The following is an 11,453-nucleotide window of genomic DNA, read 5'->3' on the forward strand; positions in this document are numbered from 1 at the left end:
AGTTGACAATTCTTTAAGCATCAACAATTTCCATAAGATTTCATGCTTTTCACAGGAGTGTCTGTGCTGTTTTTATTTCGCAAACTGGATCTACAGGGGCAGCGTGTGGCGAAAACCCCGTCCCGGGGCCAGAGAGGGGAGCAATGCCCACCGAGGGCACAGAGCGCGGGCACGGCGCGGCCGCGGCGCCCCCAGGCCCGGGCGGCTCCCGCTCCCAGCGCGCGGCGGCGGCGCGGGCGGGGCCGGGCCGGGGCTGTGGCGGCGGGCGGAGCATGCGCGGCGCGGGCGCGGGGCGGGATGGTGGCGGCGCCGGCGGTCGGGGGAGCAGGTCAGTGACGGAACGGGCGGTGCGAGCGCCTCCGGCCGCCCACCGCCCAGCCCGGCCCCGGGCCGGGCAGGGGGCCCGCAGGAGCCTCCCCATGAGCGCCTCCGTGCCTCCCGGCAGCGCCGCGGGGGCGGTGCGGACCGCGCCCGGCCGCGGCTCCCGGCGGTCGGGAGAAAGAGGAGATGGTGGTGGCGGTAGCGGTGTCGCTGATGCGCTGCGCCTTTTGTTTTCCCGTCAGGTGTTCTCCCCCTGGCTTCTCATGCCCTATTACCAGGAGGATTCCTTCAGAGAGTACCTCAAGATGATGGCGAATATGGTCATCCTGAACTTGCTGATTTGTATTTCGCTGGCATTCTGGATCGTGTCCATGACTGCAAGTACGTACTACGGTGAGTCCAAAGGCCGGGGAGAGACCGGCATGGCATGGCCAGGGGTGAACCCTCCCATCCAGTCCCTGCAGTCTTGGCACACAGAATGGGAAGAGCACAGCCCCGTTCTTCGTCAGTAGAATTGAAAATCTCACCGCTGACAGTACCTGATGGTGTAGGTGCTGACAGCCACCTACTTGCAGCTCTGCCCACGGATCCTGTAGAATTTAAAATGTTGGTATTCTTTGTGATTTCTTTCCCTAAAAGAAAGCAAATAAAAATTAAAAAATGAAAAGAAAGAGCCAGCTGACAGAGGTCTTTCTGGGTGAGGGAAAGTACGTGACAGTATGGGATGAGTGTGCCAGCCTTCAAAACTGCTCTGGGCATGCACGTGCAGCAACGTGCAGAACAGGGCGTGCAGGAAGAATTCCTTGGTCAAGGAACACAGAAAGAAGATGGGAATGTATGCATGGAGTGGCTGGCATGGGTGCTTACTGTCAGCTCAACGTTCTGTTGAGGCAGCTCAGGCTTAGTTGTGTATAGTTGCAGGGACGCAAGTGCTCTGTGGTCTGTCATTTTGCCTCTAGGACTGTTCTTACAGCAGTGTGTGAAAGCAGCAGTACTGCCTTCAGTATCAGTTCAAGTCTAGAAGAGTTTAACTGCTTTTCAGGGCAGGTCCTTAAGACCTCGGCCAATTTAATTTAGGAAGAGCTCCAGTGTCATTGCAGTGTTGCTGAAAGTGCTTAGGGATGCAGAATGAACATCCTTGACTGCCCAGTGTCACTCTGGATCCAGAAGAAGTTAGAATAAATATACCACCAGTATGAGTTGATTTTGCAGTGGCAGTTGGATATCTCTGTTCAGTGTTTTTCAGTGCTTTGGGGTTTAGGATGGAATATTAGTTCTGGTACAGCATTAAATCTGTGTTGTCTGGACACTTCTTTGGCTTGTGGTGAGATGCCAGACATACAGAAGGTAGGCAGAAGCGGCTTCAAAAGCGGCTTTATTTGTGTCCATTAGAGCTAAACAAGTTGGATTTAAACATGCAACTTCATTTGTGTGTGTCTGCTCTCTAAAGCTATAGCTTTCTGAGTTTTTTCTGATAATTAGCATATTCCAGTCCCTGCTATCTAAGGTGATTGGCAGTGGAGAGTTGAAAGACTCGGTATCAGGTGAATTGGGATACGGAGTGATAGAAAGGAGGGGACTGCAGACTAATCCTTCTTTTTGTAGTGAATGATTATGGCACAAGGACATACAACTTCTATTGTTCATTTGCCTGAGACTTGTAAAGACCTCGGCTTGAGGAGGTGAATGAAATGTATAGTACTTAGTAGGCTTAATAGGTTAAGCCCATACAAGTGATGAAATTCCCAGTCTTTAACATAAATACAAAAATATTACAGACATACTTTTATTAATTTACAATTTATAGTAATGCTTAAGCACCAAACAGTAACCAAAATATTGGTAAAGTGGGAGTGCCAAAGAATGAACCAAGAATGTGTTCTATTTTAGTTGTAACTGCTTATATTCAGGAGTAACTTAATACCAATACTTTTCTCCCCTTCAAGGAAATACAGAAAGGTTAGTTTAAAAATGTCCTTAAAAAGATGAAAATTCTATTTGTTAGCCAAGGAAAAAGAAACCCTTTGTGTTCCAGTACTGCTCACACTGAAGTTTACACTAAGAGCTGCCTTGGTCTGTGATAAGCAATACCAGGCTACAGCACTGGGGGTCTCTTCATACGTAGCCAGTGCTTGTCTTCTGAATTCTTTAGTCAGGCCTTGTCTGCAAGACTCCCTTGCTCACCTGCTATGGCACTGGGGCTTTTCAGTACACAGAAGAAAAGTTTTTGTCTTGTGAATCTTGCACTTGCAATTAGTGTCTTACTGTGATTTCAGAGACATTTATCCCGCTTTGCGCCAAGGAGCGTGTGTATGTGCGAAGGTCAGGGTAATGCAGACACAAAAGTTCTTGTTGAAAACCGTCGTGTTTAGCTCTCCAGCAAGAAAAGCTGCTGTGCCTGTGTGAAGGCTCTGTTGTTTGAGCTAAGATTTTTAGGTCAAAACTACATTAACTGTTGGCTTTATTTTTTAAAAGTTTGTGGGGTTTTCAAACAAAAACTGTAACTTGAAATCTTGCTATAGTCATCAGCTTAAAGGATATTTTAAAGAGCCATACGTCAAGCTCAGAAGAACTGATAATGCTGATGTTTCATAAAGTGGTCACACTACTTTCACCTAGTGGATTGTCTTTCTTGGCTTCTTTTTGGTATTGAAATTCTATCATAGTAAGTAGTGTAGTTCAGGATATAATCAATAGCTTCCTTGTCTCTTAAGATGACAAGGATGGAAGACGTTTAAACTTTAGTATTAAGGAATAATTTCTTTTCAGACTTTTAAATTTCAGTGTTTTACAAGATGTACTTTTGGCATCTTTTGCAATGAACTTTGTGTCCTCCAATTTAAAGTCAAAATGAGGTGTTAAAATATTAAGGCTCTAAGGATCTTACTGGTAAGGCAGTAATTTACTGAGTCTGCAGAACAGGAAAATAATATCCCGCTCGGCTCTTGTAATTCCACACCATTCCATAAAGCAGTAGTATCCACAGCAACTGTCTTCTAAGGAGACAATTTATTATCAATGTCCTAAACATATTTATTTCCTTCTAATATTCCAGAACACTCACTAAAATAAAAGAAGTTAATAAAGGATTTATGATTATCCAGTTGAAAGGTATGTTATTTTAAACAGAAAAGACTCAATAAATTACTGTCTTTCTTCTAGAAGGTAAAAAGTTTTAATCTCTATTAAGATCAGACTCTAAGTATATACTAGAAGGTAATTTTTCAGATATGAAGGCATTGAAAAGGTTTATAAGGATCATCTGTAACACTGCTATTTGATTTATCAGGTACTTTACGACCCATTTCTCCATGGCGCTGGCTTTTTTCAGTATTGGTTCCACTAATTATTGCTGCACAGGGTTTTAAGAGGAAGAGTCTTGATCACAGTGGTGCATTAGGAGGTATGTTTTTTTCTGAGACTGTTAAGCTAAATATTTAGTAAATTAAGTTAACTTCCTTTATGTTGTTTGTAATTTTTAAGACTTTACTACTTGGTTCTATTATAATAAAAGTGTAAATGTAAGCATAGGTACCTTAAATTCATACTGATTTTTTCTCTCATACCTGTTTAAACAGGGAATTTTGTGCTGCTGTTTGTAATTAATTTGATTAATATTGTCATTAGATTTATATAAACCTAGAAAATTCTTTTAAACTTCAGTAGAGTATGCAGTTAAATCACATTTTGTTTTAACATACAGATGGATTTACAGAGAATTAAAGAAATGGCAGAGGTAGTGAAGAAATACCCTAAAACTGATCCGTGGCAACACCCTACCTGCCTTAGGAGGGGAAACCATTTAAGAGAACGTGGTTCTCCTTGCTGTAATAGAAGTTGTTCTAGGCATTTTTTTGGCCTGCCAAAAATAAGAAAATTAAATCTGTACTTTAGTTCAAACAAATGACTATTTCAATAAAGTTTTTCTTGACCGCATGATAAAAAATGCAGCACAGTGTACAATAGCGTTTATTGAAATTCGATACAAGATTTCCGGGTGAGGTGATTCACCCTGGTCTTGTGACATTGTCTGAATTGATGCCCAGTGGAATGAAGTGGGACCTCAAATCTTCTCCTCCGATGTTGCCCATTTTGCAAATCTTGTTCTGTCTGCAGGTTAAGGGGAGCATTTTCCTAATTATAAAAACTCTTTTTCTCTTCTGCATTTTTACCTTGTAGTGTAACAGCTCTGCTAGGTGGTTTATATTGATGTCCGCCCTAAGTGCAGCCAGTTTTTTTTCAGTCATTTAGAATTGTAGTCTCATGATGGGGAGTGAAATGAGACCTCCTTTGTAAAGGGGGACATAGAAATGAATCACATCCAGGAGCTCAAATACTAAAAAAAATTACAGAAATTTAAAGGTGGCATAAAAATTAGAAACCAAAAAAGAAAAGAAAGAACAGAAGGGAGAAGTAGCATCTGCTAAGATACGGAGGAGGGTTATAGTGGTTATCTTAAGAGACCTTGGATGTGGGATTTGATACCTAAACTGATGATAAACTTGCTGATAAAGGCACAGCCACAGCTGTATATCTGCTCCTTATACAGGTAAGAATATTCTTCAGGCAGAGTGCTTAAATTTCAGTTATATATCCTCTGGATTTTTCTTTGTGTTTTTTTATTGCTCTGTTTTTTATTTTTGCACATTATTACTGATTTGTGGCAAAAAGAAGGTCTTAAAAATCACACAAACGGTAGCAATTAAATTAGCAATTTAGCAGTAGAATCTGTGACTGCATGATTGTCTTAGGTGTCTTGAAGATACTCTTCATATTCAAAAAAATCGAAATACTTAACTGTTTTGCAAAGCAAGCATTGTTACGTGGAGGAACTTGATATACTTTTTTTTTCTTTATAGGATTGGTGGTTGGATTTATCCTTACAGTCGCAAATTACAGTTTCTTCTCTTCTTTGTTTGTATTTTTTGTTACTTCTTCAAAACTTACTAAATGGAAAAAAGATATAAAGAAGAAAATAGATTCAGAATACAAAGAAGGTAAGCCAAAATACTTTCAAGCTTTCAGATCCCTTGTGGAGAATAAATACTGCATATGCCTATTCCTTTCAAAGGGTCAGATGAGATGTAACATCCAGAGTGGGGAACACTGTTGTTGTGACTCCCCTCTACCCTTATCCCTGTAACATTAGCAAGTGACTTTGCTTTTGCTTCTGTTCTGTTTAATAAATTGCTGTATTTATGTATTTATTTTAAGTTTCTGTTTGGAACATGTGTCTTTTTAAATTTACCTTTATATATGTGTGTTTTGCTTTTGTCTCATGCTCTTGCTTGTCAACTACTGTTGTCTGAAATTACTGAAATTTTATTTTTTATTACTTCAGGTGGACAGAGGAATTGGGTTCAAGTATTCTGTAATGGTGGTGTTCCTACTGAGCTGGCTCTCTTATATATGATAGAAAACGGACCAGGTGAAATTCCTATTGACTTTTCAAAGGAATACACAGCGTCATGGATGTGCTTATCCCTTTTGGGAGCTTTGGCATGCTCTGCTGGTGATACATGGGCTTCAGAGATTGGTAGTGTTATGAGTAAAAGTAAACCAAGATTGATAACAACCTGGGAACAGGTTCCAGTAGGTAAGATGCTACCTATTCTACATGTTCTGAATATTTTGTTCATCTGTTTTGAATTATGCATCCAGCTTGAATAGTTCCAAGAAAGACTGAGGAAAAACAAACATGGGAAATCTGGGATTGGTAGAGATGCACCCACACAGGATCCACGGAGCTAAAATCATTCTGAATACTGTCATTTCTCATCTCTATTAAATGTGTATTTTGCTACTAAGATAAAACATACAAGTTATCAACTCATTTTTCAGGCATTCATATTTTAATGAGTAGAATATATGTATACATTCAACACAGACAATGCAGAAAATTCAGTTCTTAACCAAATCATTCATTTCCTTTAATATCTTTCCAAGGGTGTGCAAGTGAACTTTGTGTCTGTCAAACCTTGTCTCCACAGTGAATATCACTGCTACTTTAAAGGAGTGTGTCTTATCTTGAGTCTTGCTGGCATATTGATCACCTACGGATCTTGTTGGATAGGATTTAGATGCTTGGAAGTACTTTTTACCTTTATATGCATTCTTCAGATTTTTATTCAATGAGCTGTCACATATCTTCCTGTCTATGGATTTTCTTCTTTTCTTTAAATGTGTTGGTGATATATGTCTAGTTATACTTCTTCTTAGAGAGGCATTGCTTTAATAAACATGCACATCTCGAGGTCTGTTTTTTGGAGCAAATCTCTTTTCATTATCCTGCCCCCACCATGACCTACAACAGACAAGTACGAGGTGACATTGAGAAGTGTGCTGTCTGGTTTTATTTAATTTAATGCTAGTGAATATTTCTAGATAACTAGCCCTAGAGACAGGAAAAGAGGAGTAATAGACCATAATGGTTCAGGTTAATCTTCTCAACAGCACATTAAGAGTTGTAAAATAAAAGCTGCAGTAGCAGAGTCTTGTGGATAGAAGGGGAGAAGATCAGTACAAACAGTTTTGATGTCATCTAGAACATATGAACAAGTATAAGTCTTTAAAAAAAGTTTTTAAATCAGCTTTGTTTTGTTTGATTTAGGTACTAATGGAGCAATTACATTAGTAGGCCTGCTCTCAAGTTTGCTTGGGGGCATGTCAGTAGGTATAGCCTACTTCATAACACAACTCATTTTTGTGACTGATCTGGAAATATCTGCTCCACAATGGCCCATTATTGTGTTTGGTGCAGCAGCTGGCCTACTGGGATCAATTGTTGATTCATATTTGGGAGCTACAATGCAATACAGTGGTAAGATTCTTTGTTTTTCCTTCCCCCCCCCCTTTTCCCAGTGTAACCTAAAATTGGACTTGAATTTCAAGAAGTCTTGAGGCATGATTTTTAAATGGAAAAAATAAAGAACTAGCAACACAAAGGACAAAGGGAGCAAAAGTAATGGACATGATAATGACAACCAGCAAGGGCAGTGGCTCCTTTTCAAATTTTGATGTTTACTGTAGCTTACTGTCTTGCTGATGACTGAAAGAGACCACAGCCCTCCAACATGTTACCTTGGAAGAAGCCATAGCTGCCCTCTCCTCTTCTATATATCTAATTATATAGCATTTTACAAGAGAAAAAGTCAGTTTAATTTTATCCATTTACTTGGATTAAGTTGTCACTGCAGAAGCTCCCTTCCTAACTCTGAAGTCTTAGCAGTAGTCTCAGTTTTAAGAGTTAAAAATGAAAAGCTCCAGGAAAATATGAACAATGTTTTATGTTCTGGGGTTTTTTTCACTGCTTCATAGAGTACTGTTTCCTATAAGTTAAGCTTATCATAGACTAGCTGTGATTGTAAATTAAAAAAGCATGTCCATTTTTAAAAAAAATGATGGCTGGCTGATTTTAAATTATTTTAGTGTTTACTCATTGCTCTGAAGGATCATTGCCTGTGGCAACCTACAGACAACCTTTAGGCTAAGCTGTAAATTTACCCTACATTTAAAAATCATTTAAAAACCATATCTGACACTGTTGTGTTTAACAGCTTGCTTACAGAGAGAACTTAAGTTTTAGGTTTCATTGTTGATATAAGTTGGAAGTCAAGGTGTGAATGTGCAGGTGAACTGAGATACACAATGCCCTTAGATCTACCACTGCAGGGAGAACTACAAACCATTGCTGATGCTCTGTATTTGGTTTTCCAGCATTTTTTATACTCTTTTCCTTGTAATTCCAGGAAAGTCCAAAGTGGAGTGTTTAGTCATTTGCTGAATTTTTAGATATTTCTCTACTAAAGAGAAAACACTTAAGCAGTCAGACAATGTTTCAAGCTCCTAATGAGGCAGATGCATTAAGAGAGTGGGATATATCTAGCTAATGCATGCGTGCATTTATCAGCATCCGTTTCTTCTTCGTGTATTTTTTTGTGCTCAGCAACTTCCTTTGCTAGCTGCAGCAGGGACTCTATGCAAGTTCCACAGTTTCTTTTACAAGTTCATAAGCACTGCTGGAGTATGTATGTTTTATTATACACAGACATGCTGTGGTACTTGTATGCTGTGACATAGGTGAAACTGTGCTACTCACATCATGCATTCTCTTCAGGTTTGTGTCCCTCCTTACTTTACCCCACTTTTCCAGTTTCTTTTCAATGTGGACTCATAAGGAATACTCCAGTCCCTGCAGCAGCTTGAAAAACAATAAATATGACAGTGATAATAAGGAATTGTGTCTTTTTTGAAAACAGTTAACTTGTACTGCTATATACTTCTCTTAGTGCTTTTCCTTTTGGTATTATTCCTAGATTTAGTGTATCTAATAGCCTGTGGTACCCATTGTTTCTAAAAGAAGGTCCATCCCTGCCCCCACCTTGTTAATTAGAGCTTTGTCTGAATAGCTGTACAGAATTAAATTCAAATTTGCCCCTGTTATCAGTCTCAAGCTATACCTATTCTGTAAGAAATAAAGCTAATGGAAGGACTTGATGTTACTTTACCTACTTATTTATGCTCTGAACCTACGCTTTATGTACACTTGAGGGATATATTTAGAAAAATTTATTCCTTGCTTTTCCCAAGGAAACTTATTACTTTCTAAAATATAGCAAGTGTTAAGGGTTAAACTATTAGTCTTTGCAGTTTGATTTTTCTGTAGCTTTTTCGCATCTTGACAGGAGATACATGTTGCTAATCAGTTGTTTCTGTTCAAAACATCATCCTTTGCTTTAGAATGACTCTTGGAACAGCTTTTTCTTCTTCTGATTTATCTTGTTTCATTCCTTTCCTTGCTGTGAAATTGCATAAAGAGAGAAGTAGATTTGACAGAAGTGTAACTTGTCCAAAGAAGTAACTTCTAATGTAATGTATTGCATTTATACCCCATTATTTGAAGGTACCAAATTAAACTGTAATTTAGTTTAGTCTAATGACGTCTTCTTACAAAGGTTTAACACCATAATGGTAAAATAAATTTAGGAAGCTGCTACACTTGGTTACTAAGTTTCTTTTTAGCTTGGTTGGCATTGTAAAATGAAGTCTTTATCTTTTCCCAGGTTTTGACCAGAACATCGGAATGGTTGTTAACCACCAAACAAAACACTCCAAGCACATATCTGGAAAACCTATATTAGACAACAACGCAGTAAATCTTTTTTCTTCTGTAATCATTGCTTTGGTGCTTCCAGGCACAGCATGGTTTTTCTGGCCAAGGGGTTGAAATGGTTTAAGGTTTTCTGCATGTGATTGGTATGTGTTCAGTCTTACTCAGAGACTCTAAGGGATTCTACTTGAACTCTGTTGAAGAGAAGGATCTGGAACTTTCAGAGAGCCAACTTACTCATGTGGCAACCAGCATCTCTCAGGACTTGGAAGGCACTTTGTCAATATGCACTCGCTGCTCTTCAGATCATGAGTCATTGCCAAGTGAGGTGAAGCATTTGCTTCATTTATCCTCATGGAGCTGAAGTTGGTGTCTGTGTTCTTCAGTCTTCAGCATCTGGAAAGGCAAGAAGCTGGAAATAGAAGTCTAATCCATATCATAGTTGGTGTGATGGAGCATTGTGGCTATTTTCCAAACCAGACACAAAGTACACTGCAGCTTTATTTAGGCAATGGTAACATGGTTGAAGTAGCTGAGTTCTGCTATTTCCCATAGTTTACAGTACTAAGATCTTCTGGAAGTATTTGGACAGGGAAGAGAGAATTAAGCCTTGTTGTCTATTCGGTATCCTGATAGTATCTCCACTTCCCTGAGAATAGAATTCATAAAAGTGATGCTGTTCCATAATGTCAAGCAACAATCTGAAATTGAAAATAGAAACTGACTAGCTGTTCCAGTAAGAATAATAAATCTTTCTGTGGTTTTTTGACATCTTTATTTCAAAACTAATTATATTTATGAAGGTTGTTGATACTGTGGTAGTTATTAAATAATTTAAAATTAAAGATAACAGCTGTGAATTCACATTCATCTTTTTAGAAATAGAACATTTTTTCTATAAGCATAGAGTTGTTCCATAACGTTTAGCGTTCTGACCAAACTATACTCCCTGGTTATTTCTCAGTGAAAATGTTTCCCATTTTGTTTGGGGCTTCTATCCAGAGATGATGGCCTCAGCCAAAGAAGCTGCAGAAGTTATCCTTGTAGCAAAATGGTGGAAGTCACATTTATAAACCATTTCAAAATGGAAATTTAGTTTTTGATGCTCGGGCTCCTATGTTAGGTGATTGTGATTGTGTCTTCCATCATTCATCTATAAAAGAGATAGAAGTAATTCAGCCAGTAGAGGTTGTATTTAAACTTTAGAGATACCTTCATGGTAACCTCTCACTGTCGACATTCAGAAACTAGGGCCCATACTGTTAACTTATAAAAAGCTTTTTATTTTTAAAGATAGGTGAGTATTTTGTATTGAATATCGGGGGTTTTTTACAAATGTCTTGTGTATATTGCCTGTCTTAGTTCACTTGAATTGTTTATTATGTAACCTTTTGTGGGAATATTAAAAAAATTTTATCACCTTCCATATTGAGTTTACTCTTCTGAAATATAAATCTGGAATTCATCACTGAAATTAGTTCACTATATTACCCAATTATAAAGATCAAAGTAGTAAAGGCTTTCTGAACAGAACAAATTCTGTAGCTGCTCTATGTCTGTTCCTGTGAAAAGGCACAAAATTATAAAAGGAATATATGCACTTAAACTGTAACAATAAACCCTCGGGAATTTTATGTACTGTTTGGATTTATGCTGCTTCTAAATAAAAGCTGTATTAATTGTCTTTTAAGATTGTATTAATACTGTTGTGGTTTCTAGAATTGAGAGAGATACGATTTTTGTGAGATACTTTTTTTTCAATTAAATGCATTATTTTTAGATTCTTACGTTTCCTGAAGTGAAGTATATTTTCAGACACCTGGTCAACTCTTCACTATTTAATGTGAGTCTCATTTGAAAACCAGCTTGCCATAGAGAGAAGACATCTGTGATTTCAAATTCATCACAGCATGGAATCCTTTGATCTGTGATCATATGAACGAATGTGATCTGAATGAGCTCCTGTAGTTAGGATCTTCAAAGGCCACTATTTTGGATTTTTTTATTTGTCATGTCTTAGTGA

The 11,453-nt window shown here is 38.5% G+C and overlaps 1 protein-coding gene across 2 annotated transcripts; it reads left to right on the forward strand.

The window, feature by feature from the left end:
- Positions 1 to 285: 285 nt before the first annotated feature.
- Positions 286 to 11,120, forward strand: TMEM19 (transmembrane protein 19). 2 transcript variants are annotated; one of them, XM_050324795.1, is made up of 7 exons: positions 286 to 328; positions 564 to 714; positions 3,611 to 3,724; positions 5,181 to 5,318; positions 5,663 to 5,917; positions 6,932 to 7,141; positions 9,384 to 11,120. In XM_050324795.1, the coding sequence occupies exons 2-7, from the start codon at positions 585 to 587 to the stop codon at positions 9,545 to 9,547; spliced, it is 1,011 nt and encodes a 336-aa protein (XP_050180752.1). In that variant the 5' UTR covers positions 286 to 328; positions 564 to 584; the 3' UTR covers positions 9,548 to 11,120. The 2 variants fall into 2 exon arrangements, with proteins under 2 accessions (XP_050180752.1, XP_050180751.1); XM_050324794.1 differs by lacking the exon at positions 286 to 328 and having other exon boundaries at positions 374 to 702.
- The last annotated feature ends 333 nt before the right edge of the window (positions 11,121 to 11,453 follow it).

The sequence above is a fragment of the Myiozetetes cayanensis genome, unplaced genomic scaffold (assembly GCF_022539395.1).
Source record: "Myiozetetes cayanensis isolate MyiCay16 unplaced genomic scaffold, myiCay2020 scf3, whole genome shotgun sequence".
Taxonomy (NCBI): domain Eukaryota; kingdom Metazoa; phylum Chordata; class Aves; order Passeriformes; family Tyrannidae; genus Myiozetetes; species Myiozetetes cayanensis.